General features: G+C 49.2%; 1 protein-coding gene across 4 annotated transcripts in view; it reads left to right on the forward strand.

The window, feature by feature from the left end:
- The window catches only part of ASAP2 (ArfGAP with SH3 domain, ankyrin repeat and PH domain 2), a 166,870-nt gene that overhangs the window by 37,750 nt on the left and 102,973 nt on the right, over nt 1-26,147 (forward strand). For all 4 annotated transcript variants that reach the window (XM_082743654.1, XM_082743651.1, XM_082743652.1 and 1 more), the window contains exon 2: nt 21,005-21,077. In XM_082743654.1, the coding sequence (XP_082599780.1) occupies nt 21,005-21,077 (73 nt within the window). The remainder of the gene's footprint in view (nt 1-21,004; nt 21,078-26,147) is intronic.

A 26,147-nucleotide genomic window follows, 5' to 3' on the forward strand; every position in this document is an offset into this window, starting at 1 on the left:
CGCTGGCGCAGGGCCCTGTGGGGCAGCCTCTGGGCTCTCCGTCCTCCCAGTGTGCGCTGACAGCTCGGGAACTTGGCCGAACGCGCACAGGCCGTGCAGAAGCTGAGAAGCTTGGTGCAGAACCGCTCAACCCTAGGGTCCGTTGAGTGGGACCTAGTATATTTAGTAACTAAAGAGAAAATGTGCATCTGCTAAAAATGTGTTACCTCATCTCATTTTTCCTTTCCTCCATCCTGACTGGCAAGTGCTGGGACCCAGTGCCCCTTGGGAGGAGGAGAAGGAACAGTGGGGATAGTAACCTTGCTCAATGGAGAGGACAGGCATCTTTCCAGGGGCCCTTGGTTTGTGCTGGAGAGCAGAGTGCTTGGGAAGATGGGAGGCCTTCAGGAGTGATGGAAAGGGGAAGTCACCTTAGCTGAGAGATATTAATAGCTGACAGGAGGCGGTTGTGTGGTAAACAGGGCCAGGGCGGGCCCCAGGTGAACTGAGAGGAGACTTGAGGAATGGGCAGTGTGTGCCAGGATCTCTCATTTTTCCTTTCCTTACATTTTTTTTTCAATAATTATCATGGGAATTATCGTAATTCTTTGGTCAGTGGTTTGACCAGTAGAGGTTCGAGTGAGTGGTATGCTGCAGAACTCTCCCCCTCTGGGAGATGCTGGAAGTAGGGTCCTCCCCGGCGTCAGGACAGCTATTTTTTTTTTTTTTTCTTAAAGATTTTATTTATTTATTTGAGAGACAGAGATCACAAGTAGGCAGAGAGGCAGGCAGAGAGAGAGGAGGAAGCAGGCTCAGAGAGCCCGATGCGGGGCTCAATCCCAGGACCCCGGGATCATGACCTGAGCCGAAGGCAGAGGCCTTAACCCACTGAGCCACCCAGGCGCCCCACAGGACAACTATTAACACACACCGCACAGACGCTGACAGGTGCCATGCCCAGAGTGGGCAGTGGGGCCAGGCAGGGCCGACGGGTGGCTGTTGATGTTGGAGCCGACAGCTGTCGGAACTGCATTAGACTATGAATGATTGAAGAACCAGCGAATCCAGAGAATTTTCTTTTAAAGGCCTTTGGAACTTTCAATTTAGGAATTTAGGGTGCCAGGGTATATTCTGTTGCATTATACCACAATCTATCCACTCAGCAGTTGGTGGGCAGTGGGGTTCTTTCTGGGTTGTGACTATTATGAATAAAGCTACCGTGAACACTTGAGTGGAAGTCTTTATGTGGACATATGTTTTGTTTTTTTTTTCTTTTTAAAAAATTTTGTATTTTATTTTTTTATAAACATATAATGTATTTTATTCCCAGGGGTACAGGTCTGTGAGTCACCAGGTTTACACACTTCACAGCACCCACCATAGCACATACCCTCTCCAATGTCCATAACCCCGCCCTGTTTTCTTTCTTGATTTAGGCAAATACCTGGGATGGGATCGCTGGTCATAGGCTGCTTGTGTGTTTCAGAGATGCGGCCGTGCTGTTTTCTGAAGTGGTCTTGCCATTTTTCACTTCCACTGGCAGTGCGGGAGAATTTCCGCTTCTTCATGTCCTTGGCATCACCAGCCATTTTAGCGGGTGCGTAGTGGAATCTCACTGCAGTTTTACGTACATTTCCCTGATAACTCATGGTGTTCAGCATCTCTTCGTGTTTCTCGTTGGCCATTGTGATCTGCATGTCTTTACTTAGACCATGTAAGTTGCTTTTTCCACGTTGCAGTGCATTGTGAGAGCAGAGATTTTAGTGAGTGTCAACTGGCTGTCACCGGAAGGGGCCGTTCAAGAGAAGCGGAACATTTAAATAACGGTCATCTGTCACAAAATGCTGAAAGGTGCACTCTGCAGAAAAATGCTGCAGATATTCCGGGGATCTGGGATAAATCATTCTTACCAGAAAAAAATTTGAAGAATCCATAACCTGCAATTTACTTGAAAAAATTCTGTGGAGTGTTGAGGAGATGACCTCATATCATCTTGCCATTGTGGAATGATTTGATGTCGATGAACACTGGAGCTTAAAGTGGTAGTATGTTGGTTCTGTGTGTTCACAGCCATGGATCGTTCTAGGTGGTGCCTTACAGGGTGTGGAGTTTACCTCCTCGCAGTTTTCAGAAGTGAAGCAACTTGCCCAGTATTATGAAGGGACTGAGGGGCAGATGCAGAGACCCTAGGGTTCCCTGGAGGTTCTTCAGGGTTTCTTTATATTATTTTTATCTTTAATATTACCAACAACTTAAAAAGTTATTGGAAGCCCATTGGACATAGCAACATTTTTCTGGGTACGTCTCCTGAGGCAAGGGAAACGAGCAAAAATAGACTACTGGGACTACATGAAGATCAAAAGCTTCTGCACAGCAAAGGAAACAATAAAATTAACAACCTGCGGAATGGGAGAAGATATTTGCAAATGATATATCTGATAAAGGGTTAGTATCCCAAATATATAAAGAACTTACACAACTCAATACCAAAAAGCCAAATAATCCAGTTAAAAAATGGGCAGAAGACATGAGCAGACATACAGATGGCCAACAGACACATGAACAGAAGCTCCACATCAGTGATCGTCCGGGCAGTGTGGATCAAAACCACAGTGAGGTATCACCTCACACCTGTCAGTGGCTAAAATAAAAATCCCAAGGACAGCAAGGGTTGGTGAGCACGTGGAGAAAAAGGAACCCTCTCGACACTGCTGGTGGGAATGCAAACTGGTGCAGCCACTGTGGAAAACAGTGTGGAAAGTCCTCAAAAAATTAAAAATAAGCTGCCCTGTGATTCACTAATTGCACTACTGGGTATTTGCCCAAAAGAAATGAAAACACTGATTTGAAGGGATACATACAACCTTACGTTTTTTGCAGCCTTATTTACAGTAGTCAAGGTACGGAAGCAGTGCAAGTGTCCGTGGATTGATGAATAGTTAAGATGTGGCGGGACGTCTGGAGGGCTCAGTTGGTTAGTGTCTGCCTTTGGCTCAGGTCGTGATCTTAGGGTCCTGGATTGAGCCCCACATTGGGCTCCCTGCTCAGTGGGAAGTTGGCTTGCCTCTGCCCTTCTGTCCTCTCATGCTCTCTCTCTCTCAAATAAAATATATTTTTTTAAGATTTTATTTATTTATTTGAGAGAGATTTATTGAGAGAGATCACAAGCAGGCAGAGAGGCAGGCAGAGAGAGAGGAGGAAGCACTCCCTGCTGAGCAGAGAGCCCAATGTGGGACTCGATCCCAGAACGCTGGGATCATGACCTGAGTTGAAGGCAGCTGCTTAACCCGCTGAGCCACCCAGGCGCCCTAAAATATTTTTTAAAAAATAAAGGACATGTGAACACACACACACACAACTGTTATTTAGCCATAAAAGAAGGAAGGCTTGCCATTTGCAATGACATGAATGGGGCTAGAGAGTATCATGCTAACCGAAGTAAGTCAATCAGGGAAAGACACATACCATATGATTTCACTTATATGTGGAACTTTAAAAAACAAAACTGTGAAGACAAGGAGGAAAAAGACACACCAAAAAACGGACTCTTAACTACAGGGAACAAACTGATTTCCAGAGGGGAGGAGGGTAAGGGGATGGGCGAAGAGGCTTAAGAGTGCACTTGTCTTTTTTTTTTTTTTTTTTAAGATTTTATTTATTTACTTGAGAGAGAGACAGTGAGAGAGAGCATGAACGAGGAGAAGGTCAGAGAGAGAAGCAGACTCCCCATGGAGCTGGGAGTCCGATGCGGGACTCGATCCTGGGACTCCAGGATCATGACCTGAGCCGAAGGCAGTTGTCCAACCAACTGAGCCACCCAGGCATCCCAAGAGTGCACTTGTCTTAATGAGCACGAAGTAGGACCTGTTGAGTCATTATAATGTACACTTGAAACTAATACAGCACTGTATGTTAACTACACTAGAATAAGAGAAAACAAAAATAAGTAACATTTTTTTAAAAGAGGAAAAAAAATTGTCAGAAGCAAGATTTATACTGTCTTCTTTCCTCCCTAGCAGTAAGGTCATGTCCCAGAACATTTTGAACTCCTGGTAAGAGTGGACTTTCCCAATCACGATGAGTGGAGTGCAAATTCACCGTCCGTATTTGTGTGCCTGTTGGTGGTTCATTTGGTGTCGAGGAACACTTATTACGTGGAGTTGTTCCAGGGCTACAGCTCTTAGGTTAGGTAACTTGTAATGCCCTATTTTGATGAAGGAACATATGTAGATCTCGATTCATAGAATGACCAATGCCAATCGAGAATCTGATCAGCAGCCTTCCTAATCGGTGACACAATTATAGGCTCAGACAGACAGAGATTGCAGAAGAAGAGCTGTTCGAGGGAGGAAAGCAGGTTAATCTGGAGGCACAATTCATTCATTCAGTGATTATTGTATTGAGTGTCAGCTATGTGCCAAACACAACTCTGGGGTAACCAAGACAGAAAAAACGTTGGCGTGGGTCCCAAGATGTTAAAAGTTGGTGTTTAGGAGTGCCTGGGTGGCTCAGTTAAGTGTCAGTTGGTCTCAGCTCAGGTCTTGATCTCAGGGTTCTGAGTTCAAGCCCCGTGTTGAGCTCCATGCTAGGTGTGGAGACTGTAGTTTAAAAAAAAAAAAATTGGTGTTTAGCGTGTGTCTATGTGCATATGCTATCTTCAGTTAAAAGTCAGGCAAAGCAGTATTCGATGTACAAGAAGGAATTATTGTTTCACAAATTAATGCCACGATACGTGGCATTTACGTGTGCTTAGCAGTGACTAAGTTTTAGGAGCTTAGTTGTTGGACGTACTTGAGGTAAGGACTTGCAGAGGATATTAGATGGCGTGGTAGGGAGTTGAGATTAATGTCTTACTGTTTCAAAGCTTTTGAATTAGTTTAAATAAAGAGTATTGGGCTGTTTGGTTTTGTTTTGTTTTTAAAGAATGTTTGTGACCATCTGTTTCTATTTATATGTGCAAATCAGAATTTTCCCCATCTTGACTCAGAGCTCTGAAGGGAAAGTGCAGACCGTCCGCATCCACGCTGCCAATTTTCAATGAATGAAAACAGCCTCATTGTCTCACTGAGTCGCGTTGTAGGACGTGATTTTAAATACCTAAACAGTTTGTGTACTAGGAAGATGAGCTTTCTAATCCACTGCCTACAGACGAATTGTGTTCTAAAAAACTGCCACCAAGTGAACGAAATCCATCACAGCTCTCTCTCAGCCACCTGTCCTGCCCATTCACATTCTTGCTCTTTTTCCTGGATGCATCACGCCCCCCACCCCAAGCCAGCTGGGTGCCCAGGGGAGACCCACAGAGCCCTGCTTCTCTGCTGATCTTGCCTGTTCCATCTCTCTGCCTGCGGTTCCTTGCCTTCCAACGACCTGTCATATCCGCTTACCTCCTGCAGGAAGCCTTTCCGGGCAGAGCGAGTGGTGGTAGTGATGGTGGTGGGTGAGCCCTGAAGGCCGGATGTGTGGGGTTTCACGCACTCCATGTTTGTGGAGCGTCTGTAGGTGTCAGGCGCTGTACCAGGTGCTGGGGCTGCAGAGACAAAAGTTGGGGGTCCCCAGTAGGAGGGTGGTGGTCTTCTTGTCTTTATCCCCTGGAGCTCTGTTGCTGGGAAGTCTCAGTTGCTGTATCACAAACAGTGGTTGCAACAGAATCTCAGACGACTACATGAACAGAGTAGCCGTCCAGTCAGCCTTCTGGAATGCTCACAGGTTTTACCGCCAGATGAAAATAGCTTTGTTTTCTCCATTTGTTGTTCCTTGTTTCTTGACTTTTAAACAGTCGTCTGCTTTGTGCAGACAAAGGAAACAACATATGATTCCAGAAAGAACAGGCTAAGAGGATTGGGGGCATTTTTGAACTGAAAAGGAAATCTCAGAGATGGCACCTTGGTTTTATCATTGCTCTATGGCCTTGGAAAAGTGACCTCGCTTCCTTTCCAGGCCTAGTTTTGGCCTTGCTGTAACATCACCTGCCTCCCCCAGAGTTTAGGAATCACCAGCTATAATGCGTGGAAGAGCGCTTCTGGTTCCTAGTGCTGCGTGGACGAAAGAGATTGCCTGCTCTCACCACCACGATCCCTGCTAATATGGTCCTGTGTGGGGACGCCTGGGTGGCTCAGTTGGTTAAGTGGCTGCCTTCAGCTCAGGTCATGATCCCGGTGTCCCGGGATTGAGTCCCACATCAGGCTCCATGCTCAGTGGGGAGCCTGCTTCTCCCTCTGCCTCTGCCTGCCACTCTGTCTGTGCGCGCTCTCTCTCTCTGATAAATAAATAAAAATAAATTTTAAAAAAAAATGGTCCTGTGTGTAGCTGACCTTCCAGTGAGCGGTCCCCACGGATGCTTGGCTGTTCTTCCCTTCTGTCTGAGAAATCCACGCCAGAGAAATGCAGTGGAATTTTAAAAAATTGTTGAAAATTACTTTTTTGTCGTGACCGAATGTTTGCTTTTACATATGGGATAGGATTCTTCATAATATTAATAGTTAGTCATTAATTGGTTTTAATGACACTTGCAAGCAGGATTTTTCATTTCATCTGGAAAGTTGACTTTTATATCACATGTATTGGAACATAATTGTACTTGCTCTTGGGAAGCAGTGTCGTGAGAAGAGCAGTTTCATACAATTTTACATCTGGAACTTTGGAGAAATCACTGGTTATAGGCCAAATATAAGGGGTGACACAGCTCGGGTGGGGTCCAGTGGTCTTGGCCTCCCTGCTACCACACCCAGGCCCTTATTTCTACAATCCAGGGCATTCTCTGTTGCTAATAAATGGAAGCCTTTCGTGCCCCTGGGCCATATGGCTTATGGCAGCAGAACCCATCACGCTGCTCTCTCTTCCCTAGGCTACTGCCGGGTCCCTAGCTTTCAGGAGGATTAGCGGGTAATCTGTGTATTTACTTTCTCAAGGGTCAGGAAATAAATACTTTGCACGTTAGCTTCAAGGCCGAGAGCACTCTGGAGAAACCTGGGCAATCCTTACTTGTACGTCTTCTGTCTTTATCTTTGTCTCTCTCCTCCTTCACCCTAAACCAGTAGCACCATTATGTGCAGTGTCTGTTTTTCGGACTCAGCATTGTGGGGTTCCCTGGGAAGCACAGGGTGCAGCAGGGCCTTGTGTCTCCGTGGTAGGGAAGCGTGATGACTGTGGCCCTGGGATCTGGTCCTGTCTGCTTCCAGCATGTGGCCGGGAGGGCAGCCACCCCTCAGTATGGTGGCTCAGGGAAGCCACACCATTTCTTTCCTTCCTGTTTTATCAGCCGGGGTTTCGAATTTTCTTTTCTTTGGATGGAGACCACATAAAGAAGACGAATGGTCTGAAGCCCTTCCTGGGGGAGAAATGCTCACATCCCCAAATCCTGAAAATTAACAGCCTTTAGTAAGCCACAGAAGCCCAATAAGGTTCTGAGCTGCCTTAGCCAAGAGCCATTCATGCCTTTTGCTGCGTGTCCCGTCCTCTCCCACTGCTCCTCAGTGACAGCGACCCAACCCTGCCTTTGTCCCCTCTTCCCCCTATTCCTGGCCTCACCCCTGCTGCCTTGTTTGGCTCTGTGACCTGTCCTTCCGGCCAGCTGGCCATGCTCTCTGGGCTCCTCCTAAGCTGGCCTTTCCCGAATTTCGGTCCCATCTTTTGCTCCTGCTTCCTGGGTGAGGACAGTTACTCAGAGGGCAGAAGAAGGAATGAGGCTGTGGCCATCTCTGATGGGCCCTTCTCTCCACCCCCACACTGCTCCCCAGCGGTTCTCAGACCCCCCCGCACTCTTGAGGCCAGCACGCCGCTCACAGTGCATCACCATTGTGTCGACTCCTGTCCTTCCAGGCAGGAGGACCCCGTGTTGGCATCTGTGTTTCCAGCTGGGGCATCTTTTACATGAACGCTGGTGATGCTTGTCACATACGCCGGCCAGGCAGCCCTGCCGTGTTTGAGGCTGGAAGTGGGTTACTGAACTTCTCCACACCTTCTTCTCAGCTCTCACACCTGGGCCCTGGAGGGTTCTGCATAGTCCTAGGGTCAAGCAGAGCAGAGTGGGGGACCCCAGTTCTAGGAGCAAGGGGAACACACGTCAACCTGTCCCCTGCTCCCCCACCCTGTAGACTCCTTGGTATAGGGAATCCCACTTAAAAAGCAGGGTCTCTGGGCAGACTTTACCTGCTCACACCTCCTGTCCAAGCTCTGTCCACCTTCTCCCTACCCTTTGGGCCTGGGGTTAAATGCATCTGGGGAAAGAAAGTTCAGGGAAGAAGCCCACCAGACTCAGTCTGCTGGTATAGGGGGTGGAGGGGTGCTGGGTGTTCCTAGTGCGGTCTAGGAGGGGGAGCCGTGGGTTCCCTGTAGTATGGCCCTTTTGGCCTTTGGCCTTTACCATATGTGGTGAGGGGGACAGCTGGAGGAGAGCTAGAGCAAGACCCGGGTCCCTGGTGCACCTGTCCTGCCCTAGAGCCAGTTACTAACTAGGCAACCTGCCTGCTGTGCTGGGCTGTCTCTTGGGGTGGGGGAAGGCAGTGTCCTCGCGTTAGCCCAGATGCTTGCCCGTGGCCGGGGCTGTGCTCATACCTAGCGTGTGAGCGTCACAAGGTCCATATCAAATGGGTGTTAATTTCCCCATTTTAGGGATATGGACACTGGGGCCAGGAGGTCAAGGAACCTGTGTGAGGAGTTGTGGGAACTAAGGCCCAGGCCTGTGTCTCTTGAGCCCATGGTCTCTTCTCTTTGCTGCACCGCTGGCTCTCATGGTAGGCCTGGGTGAGAAGGATGAAACGGGGTGCAGAGTCTGCTGTCTGGGGGCAGGAAGAATGCCTGGCGGCTCCTGCGCAGCTTCTCTCTTTCCCCTCACTGCACTTCTTGTATTACAGAAACTAAAGGTTAGCTCCTGGAGACGACAGACTTGGGGGCAGGGAGCTGTGGATCCAGGGAAGGCGCTGTGATGTCTGTGTGTCTGAGTAGGGGAAGGGGCACAAGAGGTCTCGTGAGTGTGTCAGCCTCCTGCACACTTTCCCTCCTTTCTGGAAGAAATTTGGGGGCTGGCTTTGTGTGTATGGCGCGCCATTTGGGGCCTGCACGAGCCTGGGGGTTCCTTCCTTCCTTCTCCCTTCCTCATTCTGGGTTTCCCTCCTCCTCCCTACTTCCCATTCCATGGGAGGGCAGAGGGGCCAGGTGTCTGGATGAGAAACAGGAACTGAGAAGTGGAGGATCAAGACATGACGAGATTAAAGACAGTGGTCATTCGTCTTCCCCTTAAAGCCCAAGAGTGAGTGTGCAACCTGGACACAGGCGAATGGCGGCGGACGGCCCACCACCACCACCACCACCACCACCTGCCTGCTGTCCACTCCCCTGGCGCCCTGGCTTGTGGGAAGGTCCTGAAACCACACAGTTGTTCACGTCAGGTGGTCTCGGTGGGTTCGCCTGCGCCTCCTGGTGAACATCAGATGCAGCACAGGGGGCTCGTGGGAGCTGGGCAGTCCTTCGGGCTAGGAAACCCCATTCTCGCGGACCAGGAGCAGATGGCATCCCAGGCACGGGAGGAGCAGCCCCGAGTGCTTTTAGCCCTGGACTAGGAAAGGGGCTTAAAGGAAGCCTGAGGGACGGGGACGAGGGGATGACTTACCCCCCAACATCAGGCGAGATAGCCGTGGAAGTCCAGAGGGGCCCTGCGCTCCTCCTGGCTCTGGTCCCTGAGCGCTTAGAAGCTGTGGCGGGAGGGTGGACGGGGGCGGGGCCACGCGGGGATGGATGCTTGCTCCTCGGTCTGCTGGCGCTTTGCTGGCCTTTCTTTCGTTCAAAGCCAAATAAACAGCTCTGGGCACGTCCAGAGCTCTGGGCACGTCCAGCTCTTTGAGTCAGTTTCTTTTATCTTGAGCTGGGGAGACGGGTGGTGGTTTCGCAGATGCCGCAGATGCTGGGTGAGGTAGTGGAGGCTCTGTGTGGCTGTGGGATGTGGAATGCTCCAGGCTTCTCGGGCCTCGACGTCCCTCTCGAGACCACGCAGCTGCTGCTGTCTTTGGAACTGGAAGGCTTTTCTCTCAACTGCCAATGACTTTACCTGAGTCACTTTGTTTCTGCCAATACCCCTGGGGCCTGGAGACCATCCAGGACCACCCCCTCATTTCAGTGTGGGGGGAGGGGGGACACAGCGTGGACTGTGCTGGACCGACGCACGTGTCACACAGGTGCGAGAGGGCAGGCCTGCCTGGAGGCCTTGCTTTGTAAGTGGGGTTCCCAAGGAATCTGCAGAATGGGGGAGCCGGGGGCAGGCTGACCACTGCTGCCCATCTGGTTCCCCTGGTTCCATTCTGTCCCATTAGACCCTGTGTGTGAAAGTCCAGAGGGGACCCCAGTGACTCCCCCCCCCCCCCAAGATGGCCCAAAGCGCCCTGCTCTGTCACTTGCTGTGTGGCTCTGCCTCTGCCCATGTCACCCCTTTGGGGAACTGGAAACACATCAGGAAATGTTTTGAAGAATTTAAATGTTGATAGGGGCTGGGAAACCTCATTAATGCAAGTGAAAGGCTGGCATGAGCTACAAAGGTATTTTTTTCTCCGTTTTTTTTCCCGTGTTACCATATCATTATCAGGCCTGGAAATATTTTTCTTACCAATTGCAACAGTACTGGGGTGATGGTGTGCCCGGAGAGCAGCCCCGCTTACTCGGCATGTGGCCCCTTGGAGACCCAGAGGGCCCCTGTGGAAGCTGTCGATGATGGAGTGCCCCCAGTGTCCCAGACACTGTGCACGTTGATGATTTACCCTAAGAAGCCAGCAGTGGCACTCCCAAGTTCAAGATGACAAAACTGAGGTCAGGGAGGGGAGGCTATTTTTCTGAGCTCATGCTGCCCTTATGTGGAGTCTGATTTAGAAGCCCATCTGTTTGGTTAAAAAAACCAGTGACTTGTAGCCACTGCACTATTCTAAAAGGTCCAGCCCAGAGGGACCAGAACTGAGGTCACGTTCTGTGGGATTCATTTCCTTTTGGTGTCTCCCTGGCGGTGACATGGTGGAGTTGGGGGTGTGCGTGGTGAGAGGGAACGAGCAGGCCTGAATGCAGTGATGGTTTTTCCCCTTTCCAGTGTGGGTATCACCCAAAGTGTAGCTCCCGTTATAAGAGGTACTTTCTGGAAGAATGCATAAAGGCCAAACGTGGCAGTGAGTTGACAGCAGAAAGTCCCCTGTCGAGGGCGTGGTTGGCATGGTAGAGCCAGTAGGCTAAAAGGCACGAGGCCGGGGACAGAACCCACAGAGGGAGCAGGAACGATGGTTTCTGGGCGGACCTCCAGAGCCCCTGGAAGCAAGGTCCTGCTTAGTATTCCCTGCCTGCACGTGGGGCTCGGAGAAAACAGCTCTCACGTCTCCTCTCTTCTGTTTGTGTTACTGAAGTGTTCCTATGGTTGGATCCCGGTTTCCTGGGGAAATCAGCCTGGCTCGCGATTACATTGTCTTCTGGAACTGGGACAGATGTGGAAGGCTGACCTCACTCCCGACTGAAGGTCACCTTCCCAGCCTCTCCAGCTGCTTTTGTGTCACCAGGCCTCCAGCGCCTGGCCCTGTGCATGGCCTCACCCCTTCCCTTCCTGCTTCTTTCAGGGCTGTGCGAGCACCTTCCAGTGTGATGTCCCCTGTTTCCTTTGGGATTGTTCCCCTGAGAGGGCCCATTTCCTGCTTGCCTCTGGGCTCTGCAGTCAGTCCCGGGAGCAGAGCTGAGTAGTGCAGTGTGGGAGGTGTTGGGGGACTACAGGCCAGGCCCTCCTCTGGGAACGGGGCACCAGGGCCACAGAGAGCAGGGGTGCCCCTCTTTGCTGCTGGGGTATTGTAGCCGTCTTGGCAAAATTCTCCTTTCTCTCTTCAACTCCCCCAGATCTCTCAGAAGCTCTTTCTCCCGAAGTAGAAATCAGGATGTGAAGCATTTTTATAAAGCTAGAATTCATTATCCCCTGGTTCCGTTTCTTTGAGAGAGTGAACTAGAAAAGCCTGAGTTCCTGCCTGACGTCTCCAGTGGTAGGGCTCATGGGAGTCCCCTTGGAGGCTTGGTTCTTCAAGCTGGACGAGCCTCGAGGCTCTCCTTGCTTAACATGGCATTTTCACATAGTTTGTGTTCTTTTTCCACCGAATGTTTCCATGTAGTGTGACACAGTCCACTTCGATCATGGTTAACAACGGCCCAGAATCTAACCGTGCGAATGCCCTGTCGTTTGTGTGGTTACTCCCCTTGGTTGGGCATTTGGGGAAGTCCTGCTGAGAACGTCTTTGTGGAAATAACTTGTGTGGAAAGGAGGGAGGCCACAGGGCTGTGTTTCTGCAGTTGGGCAGGAGGCAGAAGGATAGGAACAGCTCTGGTAAAGCCCTTTGCTGCTCTGGCAAGCTTACTTTCCGGAAGACCAGAGCAGGCAACGGTGCCTTCAGCTGCCAAGTCAGGGTGCAGCTTGGTGACACCAGTTTTGTTCTGTATTTCTTTTTTTTTTTTTTTTTAAGTTTATTTATTTATAATCTCCACACCCACTGTGGGGCTCAAACTCACGACCCCCAGATCAAGAGTCACATCCTTTACCAACTGAGCCAACCAGGTGCCCTGTTTTGTAGTTCAAACCTCAGCCTTACCCACCCCCCAGTGCCTTTGTTCTTTTGATTGGTATTTCTTTTATCTGCCCCAGGGCGTCAGAGATTTTTGTGTTTTTACGGGGTCTTTGCTTCCTGGGTGCAGCTTCTGCTGCTCTCAGCCAGTCAGGCCGGGTTACAGCCAGTCAGGCCGGGTTACAGGCCTTTTACTCCAGAGAGCTGGTGATCTTCCATTAGCTATTGCCCGCCATAGAGCACACACAAATAGATCTTTGTAGTAAATATTTCCAACAGTACCAAAAAATGAAGTCTTCCTTCTTGGTCTTTTCTGTCTCCTTATGGAACCCCTGTGCCAAATTCGTGTGTCTTCCAGGATTTTTTTTCTGTGTACATTTTTATATATGGAAAGATGCCATTTTGAGTATTTTTCTTTATTGTTTAATCAGATTCTTTGGCACATTTTTATGCTCAAATCCTAAATATCCTACTTGATCTGAAAATAACTATAAAAGGTAATGATACAGGATATTGAAGAACTTTGTTTTCCTTAATTTAAAAAATTTCAAGTATAATGTACTCATGTTGATGATAATTTAAAAGTAGAAAAATCCAAAACGCCCTCCCTACTTTCTGAGACAACAAAAATTATTACAAAAATTATTTGTTTTCTATATCTTTATATACACAGTTTGTGTGTATGATACAACACTTGCTTGTCCTCTAGTTTATAACAGTTTATTTCTTAGTTTCAAGTGTGTGTGTGTGTGTGTGTTCAGTTGGTTCAGTAAATCACCTTATACCTTCCTGCTTTCCCAAGATGGTATTTTGAGAAAGGTCTATTACATTTTGGCCTTTGGAAGCTGCCTTATTGTTTTGCATTCTCTGTGCCCTGTATACCCACATGGGTCAGGGTCAGCCACATGCCCACAGGCTGGGTGTGTGACGCTGCCCCCTTCCCTGATGATCCCCCCCTCCCCCCCAACCTCAGCCCCAGGTTTGGATGCACTGTTTCACGTATGTGATTGAGGACATAGTCAAGGTCTAGTTGACGGTTGGGGTCAGGGGGCTGGCTGCCCTCTGAATAGATGCCCACTGAGCTACCAACCTGGTTCTGGCAGAAACGCACAGAATTTGAGACATTCTGAGGAGTAAAAACAACGTGTTGGAGAAAAATGAAAGAAATGTATCTTGTTTGCCTGTCCTCAAGAGCTGGCTGCTTTAGGAATTGGCAGACTTGATGACTGTCTTCACCTCTGTCTCCAGCTTACTGATTTGTGTCCTCTGCTCTCGGATGTCTTGGAAACAGGACTAGGGGATCTCTAAGTTCCTTTCACTCATGGTGTGTGACCAAAATGCTGAGCTCATGAATTACCCCTGTGAGGCAGTTTCATTTTGGCAGCCTTTCTGGCTCTACCTCCAAACTCTGGTTGATCTTAATTTCTTTTCCATAAAGAAGACTTTAAATTTATTTTTATTCAAGTTAGCAAATCACACACACACACACACACGTAAGGAAATATACTATAGTTAAAGAGCAATTACGAACAGACCCTCATCCAGCCGTTCTGGTCACGGTCAGCATTCAGAGAGCACTCCCGGCTCGCCTGCCTGTCAACACCCTCAGGGTGGTTGCTCGCTCCGCCGTGCCCAACCGTGCCCAGCCATGCCCAGCCATGCCCCACCATGTGATAGACATCTCCTCGCTTCTGTTTGTAGTTTTATCAGCAACATTATTCATCCCTAAACATAAACCGTATAATCCAGCTTTTCCTATCCCTTTAAACTTCTGTGGTAGTATACTGCATGTAGACTTCTGCAAATTGCTGCTTTTGCTTACCATTTTTGTGAAATTCCTTTATGTTCTGAGTGGGTAATGTTTGTCTGTGTCCATGTAACATTTCATCCATTTGGGTTGGTCCAGTTTTCAGCTGTTTGCAAGAGTGCCACGAACCCCCTTGTCTTCTGGTGCAGATGTGTATGTACTAGGAGTACCCTCAGTCTTATTGAAGAACACCAAGTGTGCCCTTCCAGTGTGTCCTGACGCATATGTGTCTCACACGGCTGATTTAGTTTGCATATTTATTTGATCATGATTCTCTGTGACACCTGCTGTTCTCCAGGCCTCTGCTTTATTCCCAGAAGGAAGTCGATCCATTATTGGTCTGGCCTTAAACTGAGCCTGTAGGCCACAGTGCATTTCTGTGCATCCCAGAAGGCTTCTGGAAATGTTTGACGCTGTCATTAATGTTTTGTGTTACTTTAAAAGTGAAGTGAAACGTGCGATGAGGCAGAGCTGCCATCTAAATGTCTGTCTGGCTCTTCCTTGGCAAAGCCATCCTTGGGCAAAGCCAACAGATCTGAGTGTTGCTTTGTTTTGTCATTTGGTCTGTGTCTTTCAAAAATGTCATTGCCTCTTAGGTTAGCCTTTCATACAAGGAGCGAGGGAGAGGAGCTGGGACAGGAGAGTGGAACAGGACTCCCAGGCGGCCCACCGTTGGGGGGGGGTCGGGGGGGAACCTGTGGTCTGCCATTTTCTTTTCCTTCAGGCAGCATCTTTGGGTTCCAAGGAGGAAGCCAACCCCACCCCACCCTTGCTGGCTCGAACTACTGGCGGCCAAACCAGTGCTATGCCAAGAGCATACTGGGCTGGCTGCCAGGGTTGGAGAAACCTCTGTGTGAATCCTTGGGGCCAGGGTCAACAGACTTTGTAAAGGGCCCGACAGTGAGTATTTTAGGCTTTGCAGGCCTGGAGACAAAATGGAACATATTATATAGATACTTGTATTAATAAGAGAGAAAATAAATTTCCATAACTTTAACCAAGTTCAAAATATAACACTGGATGCAGTACAGGTTTTCGGTAACGCTGGTCTGCTCATCAGAATCAGGGAGTTCGTTCTGGGAAGATTCCTGCAGTGAGGTTCAAAGCTACTACTCCCCTTCAACTCATGGTCGTATGGGTTGGAAACATCCATCTGTGCAGTTCCTCAGCTCGCGGCCCTACAAAACGCAGCCCGCCGCAGGGGCCCACCCGCTCCCTGCTCAGCTCCTCAGATACTGTGGGTCTGGCCCCTGCCGTCCCGCCGTCCAGCATGAGGAGGTGGGGGGCCTCCGTGCCATGGACTCTGGGAACACAGAGTAACTTCAGCCTCTCAAGGGAGACAGGTGTGTCCCATGGTCACCTCTGGGCCGAGCCCAGGGCAGGGTGGGGGAGAGGAGAGGACCCCCCAGATGACACCAGTGACTTACAGGACCACCTGCGAGGATGGCACACACGGGTCTGCAGGTGCAGAGGAAGCGCATAGAGGGGCTGGCACGTTTAGAAACGGTGTTATGTGGGGCTGCAGCTCTTGAGAAAGGCGGGGAGACGTGAGGAGCTGGATTTTTTAATTTTACTACATTTTAATTAATTGTATTCTCCATGTTCCTATGGGGTTAGGGGCTACCCTACTGGACAGCACAGGCCTGAGGAGGGAAGGAGCGAGTCGGGGATCTCATGCCCCGTGGGTCTCAGGGGCACATTCCTTTGGCCAGCTGCAGCCCTCCCAGGAGCTGTGGTCGTGGATGAGCCCCCGGGCCAGCGGGGCGCTGCTCGCCCAGATAAATCAGACCCGGGGCCCTGTGTGCAGTGGCTCAGGGATCAAAAGAGATGCTTTTGGAGTGGTTGGAAACAGTTGTTTATTTTCCTCTATAACTTCTGAGACACATCTCTGCAGTCTTGTTTATGTGATAAATTTACTCTGGGAAGCTCGTTTTATAAACTGCAGGTTGGCTGTGGCGTAGAGCCTCAGAATTAATGTGGTTTGGCTGGACTTGAGCTGTTGCTCTGTTCCCGCATACATAGGTCTGTGTTGGCCATTCAGTTTTGGCCCATGTTTATGGTTTTTATACACACATTCTGGCTGGGGCTCTGGCTCTTTTTCCTCCTTTTAAGCTTGGGTAGATCTGGGGAGAGGAGGGGGTGGGCGAGTGCCCGGTCTGCTAGGAATCTCAGCTTGATGACAGACAGACACCCTTGGTTTCTTGAGGCTCTCAAGTTTTTTTTTTTTTATTTGTTAGAGAGAGAGAGAGAGATAGAGCGCAAGCACAGGCAGACAGAGTGGCAGGCTAGAGGCAGAGGGAGAAGCAGGCTCCCTGCCGAGCAAGGAGCCCGATGTGGGACTCGATCCCAGGACGCTGGGATCATGACCTGAGCCGAAGGCAGCTGCTTAACCAACTGAGCCACCCAGGCGTCCCGAGGCTCTCAAGTTTTGTTGTTTTTTTGTTTTAGGATTTCAGGGATGTTTTTGTATGTAATTGACAGAAGACTTTTTTTGGCACTATAGTCTTAATCATTCTAACTTCTCCTGACCAAGTTTAATCTCATTTATCTGTAAATATGCACCATAATGAAGGGTGTGTTTCCGGGTGGGGAGGTAATCGCCTTTCCCTCTTGCACTTTTAATTTAAAATTACCTCTGTGCCTACCTCACCTTTATTTCCAGGCTCTGAACAGACCCCTAGAAAAGCTGCAGTAGTTACCGCTTATCCACTCTTCCTGAGTTCAGGAAACAGCACAGCCCCTTTAATAGCAGAGCTAGAAGATTCCATATGGTGGCCTATTTTTACAAGACTTGTATGCAGGAAGAGATCAGGGAGGGGTGTGCCCCACAGTATAACGTGGGAGGAAATTTGCCAAGTTCAGTGGTGTTCCGAAGCGTATTTCGTCTGTGGGTCGGCCTTCCACACCGAGGTAGACAATGATTCTGGTGCCCATTTTTCTCAGCACAATTGAGTCAAACCCCTGTGGGCACAAGATTACTCTGTCATCTTTCAGAGTGCCAGAGGCTGGAGAGCAAAATCCCTTGAGAAGGCAGAATAGGTCTCCCTGTTACTCACTGACTTTTCCAGAGTGTCTGGTGCCCTGTACCGATCCCATGTGGCTTCCCAGTCATGGGGCCCAGCCAGGTCCTTCACCCTTGGATATCCTTTCCCTGAATCCACTTCCTGCCTGCTCAGGTCCATTGTTCCTGCTGGGGCCTGAATGACCTTCAAGGTACAGCTCTCTCCCTTCTGTGCTGGGAAACCTTCGGGAGCTGCCCATTGTCTCCAGGATCAGCCAGACACCCTTGTCAGCCTCTTGAGTCCCTGCCTGGCTTTCTGGTCTCAGGGCACTACTGAGCTGTTTTTGGTCCTGTGGTATGTCAGCTTTCTGCTGGGCACTGAGGACACAGCCATGAGCAAGTTCCGGCCCTTATAGGAGACCACTGAAAAAAAGTAAAAAGATACAAAAAGCTAATTTTATTAACATTTAACCTAATATGGCCAAAATATTATCATTTTAATGTGTGGCACTGGCCATATGTCGCTAGGCACATGTGCCTTGTAGTTACCCCAGTGGGCAGCACAGGTCTTGTGGCGAGTGGGACAAATGGAAAAGCAGCCCGGTACAAGGCAGTCCAGGACTGCTGGCTTTGTGTTTATTTAGAGGATTATCTTGCTAGATTGTGAATTCCTAGCAGGCATGGGCGTTGCCCTGTTTTGCTCACCCTTGTAGCTCTTAACACCTGGCTTAGTACCTAGCACATAGTAGGTGCTCAGTAAATTTTATGAGCTGAACTACTGAGTTAAGCACAGGATGCTACAGGAGAAGTGGGTGAGCAACCTGTGCGAGAAGGCTTTCGGGAAGAGCACATGTCCCTAAATCAACTTGCAGAATTGGCGCTGGGTCAAGAGGAGGCAGGGAGAGTATGCTGAGGAGGGAGGAGAGTGCACAGTGCTCAGAAGTAAAGAGGAGGAAGGTTGGGGGGAGTTGCAGGAGCTCATTGTGACGGAAGCTTAGGGTACAGTTGGGGAACGAAGGGGGTCAGGAGATGGGGCTGGAGAAGCAGTGAGGCCAGATCGCGAAGCCGTTTCAAAGCCGTTGTGGAATCGCGGCCTTGTTCTGAGGATGTGCAGAAACAGCAGCAGCGTCCTGGGTGGGCACGGCCCCTTGAACTTGTGCGGTGCATCTCTCTCCTCCGCGAGCGCCGTTTTCTCCCTTCATACCTCCTGGGCCACAGAAAGGGCTTGGTCGGAATGTTGGCTGACGTACGTTTCTGTGGAGGCTAGCCGGGCTGGTGGGGGTGTCTGCTGCTGCCTGTGGGAGGCTTTAGGAGGAGGAGCAGGTGTCATTACCTGAATGCAGGGCAGAGATTGTTCTAGCAATTCCCGACCAAACTCTGCAAGCGGGGGAGTAGATGTTGATTCGATCAAATCTGTCTTTCAGTAATGGCCCTTCACCTGGGGATTGGGACCTTCTAGAGCTTTGATGACTCATTGAACTTGTGTCTTTGTGAGGGTTGTGCTCTCGGACACACAGTGGATAGAGCTTCAGGAACCAGTGTTTCTGATGCGGCCTGAACAACTCCTGGTCCCGCCGCCACTGGCAGAACCCAGCCAGTGGGCGCTCGCAGGGCAGGGTCCTGATGGCTGGGCGGCGGCCTGGGGCGGGAAGGTGGGTGACGCTTCCGGAGAAGGAGCTCCGCGGTGAGTTTCATGGCTTCTCTTCTCTCTCCAGATCCCTTTTCCCATCTCAAGGGAAGGCCAAGAACAGAGTAAAGATGGCCTAGGAAAATAAAAGCTTATTCCCTACAGGAAATTTGGACTTTCTTATGTCAATCCTTACCTACCTTCCTATAGTATGTCAGCAAATAATCTTTTTTTTAAATTTCAAGTAGACTCTGTGCCCAACATGGGGTGTGAGCTCCCCACCCTGCGATTCAGAGCTGTCTGCACTACAGTGGAGCCAGCCAGGGGCCCCAATAATGCTTTTTATCTTTATTTTTATTTATTTTTTTAAAAAGATTTTATTTATTTATTTGACAGAGATCACAAGTAGGCAGAGAGGCAGGCAGAGAGAGAGAGGAGGAAGCAGGCTCCCCGCTGAGCAGAGAGCCCGATGTGGGGCTCGATCCCAGGATCCTGGGATCATGACCTGAGCTGAAGGCAGAGGCTTAACCCACTGAGCCACCCAGGCGCCTCCCCCAATAATGCTTTTTAGAACATAACTTCTCCTGGGGCTCCTCAGCACCTCGGCCGGGTGAGCAGCGGACTCTTGGTTTCGGCTCAGTGTTGGGGGAGTCTGCTTGAGATTTGTCTCTCCCTCTCCTCTGCCCTCCCCGTGCTCGCTCGCTCGCTCTCTCTCACTCACTCTCTAAAATAATAAAGAAATAAAAATCTTAAAAAAATAGTCATTGCTGCTTTAGAATGGGACTCAGCATGCTGATATTGAAAGTGGATTCAAGAAGGGATTCATCTGGGGCGCCTGAGTTAAGCTCACTCTGGGCACGGAGCCCACTTGGGATTTTCTCTCTCCCTCGCCTTTGCCCCCCTCTGGCTTGCATGCTCACTCTTAAAAATATAAGTATGTGAAGGCGATTCAGGAAGGCTGGACATGAGGGGCTCTGCTGAGGTGGTGTGCTCTGCTGATGACAGTGATTGAAACTTTATGATTAAAACTCGTGGCGAGTAATAATGATGTTCTTAACTGAGTGTCACTGCATAGCAGGTGTTGGGCTGGTGCAGTTCTTGGTTTCTGTATAGTGACCCTGTGATAGCTGTCACTCTCCCAGTTCACACATGCTCCCTTCCTCGTGTCACACCCGAGAGTGACGCATTGTTCTTCTGCAGTGTTTAATTGGGTTCAGAGGACATTTTACCCCCCGTGACTTTTGTGAGAGCAGAGCTATAATTAGAATTCCTGATCTGCGTGGTCATTGAGCAGGTACTGCTTGTGCTTCCTGTGAGCGAGGCTCTCCAGGTGCCATGTGCTACTACTGTGTGGGGGTTGATCTCTTAAAGTGTGATATTAAACGGAGTATAATAGAGGAATATTAAGTACTTCAGTGTGTCCAATTAATCATTCAGCCTTGCAAAGTAGGTTTTGTTACGCCCTGGTTCTGGAAGGAAGCCTGGGCTCGGAGAGGATTAAGAACCTGCCTTCTAACCCAAAAAATTCCTGTCGGGGTCTTTGCAAGTCCGGAGTGGGTTTGCCTTCCCCCAGACCCTGCTGCCTGTGGGTGGGGTGGTCTGGCTGGGGTGGGAACACGCTAGCGGCAGATCTGCCTTACCACCCTCTCGTTGCTCCTCCCCCTGCTCCCTGCCCTTCGCCTCTCTTGGGAAGGAACACCTGGCAGGTGGGCACAGATCAGAGCCATGCTTGGTGCCAGGGAGGACTGAGACAGGGTGGAGGTGGAGTCGGTCCCAGGTGAAACTCCTCGCTGTAGGGGGCCAGCGGCCAGTGCGCATCGTGGGCAGAGGTGGCTCCGTGCTTGGTGTGGGTCAGGCACCCGGGAGGGTATGGCTTTGGGGATGACCCCATCGGCACACCACACTGAGGATGTGTCCCCCAGAAGCCGCTCACCGGGGCCTCCAGAGTGGCCGTCACAAGGCCATTCCCTCATAGTCGTGATCTAACCTCAAACACGTGTTAATACCACTTCTCTATATTCTAGGCTTTGGATGTGGACCGGATGGTTCTTTACAAAATGAAGAAATCCGTGAAAGCAATAAATGTCTCTGGGCTGGGTGAGTATGCATTCTTTCCTAGGGGTTTCTTTGTGCACATCCTGGTGTTAGCAGTGACTGAGGCCCTAATAGAGATCCCCATTAATGAATAATCAACCAAACTTTCTTTTTCCTGTCATGCAAATTGTAAAGTTGAGTTGGGATGTTTCGTTTTTAGAAGTGTGTTTTGTCAGTTGTCTAATTCTGGAATGGCGCTGCGTCTGCCGCCCCGCCCCCGCCCCCCACCCTCCCACGGTCCCCCGTGCTGCTTCCTGTTCTCTGAAGTGCGGCTGAATTTCCCACCACAGCCCTGCATGAACCAGCTTTGTCTACGTGGTGGACAAGGACACCGGCCTCATTGCTGCCTCCGTTGTTTGGTGTGTGTGTTAATCACGTCAGAATGGCCCTTCCGTTGCTCTCATCCAGTGCTTGCCTTTCTTGTTGGGGATGATGATTAACATACAAGCACCATCAACTTTTTGAAGTAATTTCTGCTAAACTCATAAACTTTTTTCTGACTTAAAGATTTCAGGCTGCACACATGTGGCGGGTCTGCCCCCTGCTCAGAACCTTACAGGTGATAGTAATTTTTTTTAAGTCATGAAGTGACTATGTCGTGTCTCTCAGAAACAAGCCAGTGACAGCCTTGGAGGGCTAGCAGTGGTGAGAGCTCCCAGAGACCGTGGAACCAGGTGACAGACTGCAGAGAGCAGGGCTGGCTTGTGGGAGAGCACAGCGCTGCCGAGTGTGGCAGAGACACTCCCGTTGCTCATGGCTGGTGGCCGGGAGGAGGACAGGGCCTGGGATCTGTGCCCACAGATGCTGTCAGGCCACAGGATCACCCTCGTGGTGTTCCCTTTGATGACAGCAGCAACTGGAGTAGAAGGACAGGGAATGCTACAGGTGGTTAAAAGGAGGGAGGGGCACAGAAGGGTCTGGAAGTACCTCTTGTGCCCACCCCCACCCTGGTCTGCTGTTGTGAGCAGCAGCTCCAGGAACGGCGTTTGCCTCCCCTGGGGAGGGCTGTGCAAGCCAAGATTGTCAAGAGGCCAGTAGGAAATGTCAGCTACAAAGATGGTACAATAGTCAAGAATGGCAAGTATATTTAGGAACAGGTTTAACAAAAGATATGCAGGAACTCTATGTTGAAAACTACAGAACACCACTGGCAGGAATTACCTAAATACGAGGTATATGACGTATGTGGGTTGGAGGACTCAACGGAGTCACAATGTCTGTTCTCCCCCAGATTGATCTCAAGGTGCACCCCAGTCCTAATGAAAATTCCAGCAGGAGAAATTGATAAGCCGATTCCAGAACTTATGAGAAATACACAGGACCTGGACTGTCCCAAGTCATCTTGGGACAGAGACAAGTTGGAGAAGTTAGGCCATCTGACTTCAGGTCCTGTGAGACCGTGGTGGTCTCAACTGTGTTGCCAGCAGGGGGTCAGCAAAGAGATGAGTGGAACAAAAGACAGAGTCTGGAAATAGACCCTCACTGAGAGTTGTCTGACTGTCAGCACAGTTGCCGAGGCAGAGCCACGGGAGAAGAAGGTGTTTCTAGCACATGGTCTTGGAACAACTGGATCTTTCCATCAGAACAAAGGAAGTACAGCCCTCTCTCCCACCCTACGCAAGCAGAGCTGTGAAATGGATCGTAGATTCAAACATAAAAACTAGAGCTGTAAAGCTTCTTGAAGAACATCTTTACAACACGGGGCAGGCAAGGCTCCTTGGAAAGGACACAGAAGGCAATAGTGTAAAAAGAAAAAAAATCTGTTAAATCAGACTTCCTCAAAATGAGACACTTCCCAGTCTCAAAAATGCTATTAAGAATAGCCTAACGTTTGGCGGGTCCCCGGGCAATAAGGTAGAGAGCTCATAGTTGAGGAAACTAAGTTAGTAGGGCAATCAGGGGAGGACTCCAAATAAGAGTGTACGATTAACACCCTTCAAAAGGCAAGGGAGGTATTTAGTTACTGGAACCAGGAAAGAGCCAGTAAAAGGTATGGAAATAGAAGGATATGTAATTGTTGAAATAAAGACTAAAATTTACTAAATGGCAAGCTACCCACATAGGAGGAGAGGGTTAGTGATGCCCCGTGTTGCCGGGACATGAGTTAAAGGAGTGAATGGACAGTGCAAAATAAAAATCAGGAGCCTCAGAAAATAGACTGAGAGGGACCAATATAGCACCCATCGTTTGGGGAAAAGTAGAAAAGGGGAGAGTTTTTAAAAAGAAATAGCTGACTGGGCGCCTGGGTGGCTCAGTGGGTTAAGCCGCTGCCTTCGGCTCAGGTCATGATCTCAGAGTCCTGGGATCAAGTCCCGCATCGGGCTCTCTGCTCAGCAGGGAGTGTGCTTCCTCCTCTCTCTCTCTCTGCCTGCCTCTCTGCCTACTTGTGATCTCTGTCAAATAAATAAATAAAACCTTTAAAAAAAAATTAAAAAAAAAGTAATAGCTGACAGATTCTCAAAAAACTTAAGAAAGATTTGCGATCTCAGGTTGGAGGGGTACCTGGGTGGCTCAGTTGGTTGAGCGTCCAACTCTTGATTTTGGCTCAGGTCATGATCTCAAGGTTGTGAGATAGAGCCCTGTGTGGGGCTCCGCACTGGGCAGTGCCTGCTTAAGATTCTCTTTCTCTCCCTTTTTCCCCCCACTGGCCTCTCCATAAAAGATAAAATAAGATCTCAGACTGAGAGAGTGCTGAAGTGTAAGGAAAACAGATTATACACACACATGTAAATGTGCATACACACTGTGTGGTATGTGTGCAAGTGTGCCTGTGTGTGTGTTTATGGGTGGACATGTGTACATATCTCAGGCCATACCCTATCTTGACCTCAGGGATAAAGAGAAGATTAAAAATTTATCAAGAGGGGGAAAAAGCATATATATAGGAAAAAAGATTTGGGGGCAGGATGCTAAAAAATGACTGTATTGGCATTTTTGACTTTATAGATACTTTTCCCCCTTCATTTTTCATTATTTTATTGTAACGTATTGATGTTACATGATTAGACAGGTATTCAGTTATTGATGGTTAAGTTCCAAAAGAACATGAAAGACGTTCAGGAAAGCAAAGAAGAGGTGGGAGGGACTTAAGTTGTTCGTGACTAAGCTTGCTTGTCCCCACGGAGTTCGAAAGCTTTTTGGACCTGGAACTCGTGACGCTCTCTGTTGTTCCCTGGAGCAGATCGCTTCGCATGTTTTAGCCCTGGCTTCCTTGTCTCTGAAATAATTCAGTTGGGTTAGAATGCGGATCAGGGTGATTTTGCTCCCTCCAGTTGGGTTACTAACAACTGAGAGGTAGGCGGGTGTGTGCACGGACTGTGGGCACTTGTGGGTCGAGGATAGGGATGCTGCTAAAATCCTATGACGCACAGGACAGCTCCCAGCAAAGAATTAGCTGGGCCCAAATGTCGGTAGTGCCAAGGTTGAAAATTCATCCCGATGTTCTTCAGAGTCTTTGTTTTGTTTTTTTTTAAAAAGATTGTATTCATTGGGGCGCCTCAGTGACTCAGTTAAGCGTCTGCCTTTGGCTCAGGTCATGATCTCGGGGTCCTGGGATTGAGGCCCATGTCGGGTTAGGAGTCTGCTTCTCCCTCTCTCTCTGCCCTTCCCCTGGCCCTCTCTGTCTCTCTCAAATAAATAAATAAAATCTTAAAAAAATAAAAAAAAATATTGTATTATTTATTGGATGGGGAGAGGCAGTGGGAGAGGGAGAGAGAGACTGTCCAACAGATGCGTCACTGAGCATGGATGGGGCTCAGTGCAGAGAGCAAGTCCGTGACTCTGGGATGATGACCCACGCTGGACCCAGGAGTCGGATGCCCACCCCACTGAGCCACAGGTGCTGTCACAGTCCTCTACTGTTTTTAAATCACAAAACCAGAAACCACCACCATGCTTAGCTTGCACATGCATAAACATCGATTGATTGATTACTGCCAACTACTGATTTTATGAAGGAAGTAGAATTAGTTTTCATTGAGTAACACATAACGAAATAAATGTATGTAGGAAAGTACTTTTTATTTAAAAGGAAATAACAAAGAGTATAAACCTCTTCACTCAACACCGAGCTTTGCTGAAACAAATGTTTGACTCTCCAAAGAGGTGGTCACCTGCCTCCAGCTTTTTTCTAAAGTCGTGAGGGGGCAGGGAGGTATCATGATCATTTGCAGGTTTTTTGGACACTTATTACAAACCTTGTGCTTTCCATACATTATGTTCATCTTTACAGCTGACTGTTCTCATTTGACAGACGAGCCACCTAAGATCAGAGGGCTGCACGTGTTCCCGGGCTGCTCCGTGGAACTTGGCTTCCTGCTTGCCCGGGACTGTGTGCTGGGCCTGCTCCGTTCTGAGGCCACCATGTTTTCGGGGTGTCTGGCCCACTGAGCATCTTCAAGATTTCCAGAAATCACTCAAAGATGGATGCTTAGTTCTTTTGACAAACAATAGATTTCAAAAAATATCTCAGGAGTGGTTTTTCGTTGTTGTTGTTTTTTAACCATGTTTACTTGGGCTTTTGAGTTTATAATTTAAGGCTAGTTTAAAAGAGGGAATTTTTATATTCTAATGGGTTTCAAGAGTGATTTTGAAGTCCCGTGTCGAGAAGGCTGATTCTGTTCTGATCAGAAATAAAAATGAAGGACTCTGCTTCTTGTGCCAGCATTGGCCACGTGACCATGGCCAGTCCTGAGAAGGACCTGCATGTCCCCGTAGGCTAGCCCGGTACCCGGCCACATAGCTTTCACAAGCCAGCGTAGAGGGAGGAGGTGTAAACACACAGTGTCAGGAAACTAGCCTGTACGGATTTAGTAACACTTGTGTCACATCTGCCTTTGTGACCTATATTGTCTAGCGTGTGCCACAAACCTCCTTCCTTTACCTGCCCCAGAGTCGTTTCCTAAAATACAGCCCAGTGATGTTACTTCTGTGCTCGAGAGTCTGCAGCGTTTTCTCATTATCCACGTTGACGTTCATGAAGGCGAGTTGCAGAGCCTGGGAGAGATGAGGAAGGCCGGCGCGGGCTGTAGCATTGTAGGGAAATTGGGGTCAAGAACAGGTAAGCAGGTGTCG

The sequence above is a fragment of the Mustela nivalis genome (genome assembly GCF_964662115.1).
Source record: "Mustela nivalis genome assembly, chromosome: 8".
NCBI classification, from domain to species: Eukaryota; Metazoa; Chordata; class Mammalia; order Carnivora; family Mustelidae; genus Mustela; species Mustela nivalis.